The sequence below is a fragment of the Gekko japonicus genome, unplaced genomic scaffold (assembly GCF_001447785.1).
Source record: "Gekko japonicus isolate JY-2015 unplaced genomic scaffold, Gekko_japonicus_V1.1 scaffold6001, whole genome shotgun sequence".
NCBI classification, from domain to species: Eukaryota; Metazoa; Chordata; class Lepidosauria; order Squamata; family Gekkonidae; genus Gekko; species Gekko japonicus.
In genome coordinates this window covers 25,208-27,076 of record NW_015172740.1, presented here as the reverse complement: position 1 = coordinate 27,076, position 1,869 = coordinate 25,208, and the positions used below count along the sequence as shown (strand labels likewise).

General features: G+C 45.4%; 1 protein-coding gene across 1 annotated transcript in view; it reads left to right on the top strand.

Annotated features, from left to right (window-relative positions):
• LOC107119359 (purine nucleoside phosphorylase-like) overlaps nt 1-1,869 on the top strand; it is a gene marked incomplete at its 5' end in the record, with an annotated part of 10,926 nt that overhangs the window by 7,033 nt on the left and 2,024 nt on the right. The window contains one exon of the mRNA XM_015421822.1: nt 846-1,036. Coding sequence (XP_015277308.1) covers nt 846-1,036 — 191 coding nt within the window. The remainder of the gene's footprint in view (nt 1-845; nt 1,037-1,869) is intronic.

Below are 1,869 nucleotides of genomic sequence, written 5' to 3'. Positions count from 1 at the left end.
CCAGTGCCTGGATCCACGCCAAGGGGCTCCTGTAACCTCGCACTGGGCTGCTCCGCTCTGCTTGGACATCCCAATCCGCCCCTGGCTAGAGATGTGAAGGCCCAGGAAAAAACCTGGAAAAATTTGGGGGAGGAACGGTTTCCCCCCGTTTTTTTCCCTGAAGCCTTGTTTTGTTTTTTTCTGAAAATTGGAAAAATTGAAAAAAGGAAAAGAAAAGGGGGGAAATTGATTATAGAACATTTTCTTTTAACACGATGAATAAAATATTTTAAACCAAGGGGTTCAAATATTTTCCAAATCATTTCTGAAAAATATGTATGGTATCATTACAAACTGAACTCTCCAATGCAAGAACAAGATGCATTTCTTCCTTTAGGAGGTGCTACTGTCACAAGAAAAGAAAAAGGTTTCAGTTTTGTTTTTGCGTGTGGGTGGGTATTCTGTTTGTAATAATTGTTTGGATACGCTATATTTTTAATATGCTACTTGTGTTAATTTCATGCCAAGTAAAAATGTCCATAGTCATATTTTATGTTCCTAAAGTAACAGAATGACTTTCAATCTGGAAAAGAAAAAAGAAGTGCTAATGTAGCATTTATTTCAATTTTTCCGAAAATTTCCGTTCCCCCCCGAAAAAAACTGGGAAAAAACTGGGGTTTTTTCCGAGACTCAAAATTTCCGGAAATTTTACCCCTGGCTGAGCTCACTGTATGTGGTTTTATCACAATCGGGGCCGAAGCTGGAGAAAACGTCACGAGCCCCTATTATTCCTTGGGCCCAGCCTGGCTTCAAAGCTTCTGTTGCCAGTTTTCGTGGCTGCTCACAGTGCCTTCATCCTCCGTCAGGTTTGGACCTCGTTTCCTGGCCCTTTCCGATGCCTACGACGGGAAGATCCGCACGCTAGCGATGGAAATAGCCAGGCAGTTTGGATACGACTCCTTTGTCAAAGAGGGCGTCTACTGCATGGTCAGCGGTCCCACCTTTGAATCCATCGCAGAGGCCCGATTGTTGCACCTGTTGGGGGCAGATGCTGTGGGTAAGGAACGGCACGAACCACAGTCCTTTCATCACCAACAACCCCCAACTCTGAGAGCCAGTTTGGTGTAGTGGTTAAGTGCGCGGACTCTAATCTGGGAGAACCGGGTTTGATTCCACACTCCTCCACTTGCACCTGCTGGATGATCTTGGGCAAGCCGTAGTTCTGTCAGAGCTGTCCTTGAAAAATAGCAGTTTCTGTCAGAGCTCTCTCGGTCTCACCTACCTCACAGGGTGTCTGTTGTGGGGAGGGGAAGGGAAAGGAGTTTGTAAGCCGCTCTGAGATACCTTTGGGTAGTGAAGGGTGGGGTATAAATCCAATCTCTTCTTCTCCCACCACTCACAGTTCAGGTTGCCAGATTTGTGGGTTTTTTTAAATACCAGGCACACAGAGGTTCTGCGCTGCCTTGTGGAGTTCAAGGTTGGTAAGATTGCCAGTTGATCTGGATGGTCCATTGCTTTCACAGACTGAAAACTGAAAAAATAGGGAAGGGGAAGGGAAAGGATTTTGTAAGCCGCTCTGAGACACCTTTGGGTAGTGAAGGGTGGGGTATAAATCCAATCTCTTCTTCTTCTCCCACCACTCACAGTTCAGGTTGCTAGATTTGTGTGTGTTTTTTTAAATACCAGGCACACAGAGGTTCTGCGCTGCCTTGTGGAGTTCAAGGTTGGTAAGATTGCCAGTTGATCTGGATGGTCCATTGCTTTCACAGACTGAAAACTGAAAAAATAGGGGACATTTAAACGTCCAGTATTTTTTCAGTTTCCCCCCGACAGTCCGTGAACATATTGGACTGTCTGGTCAATAGCAGACTGTCTGAGACAGTGCTGGGA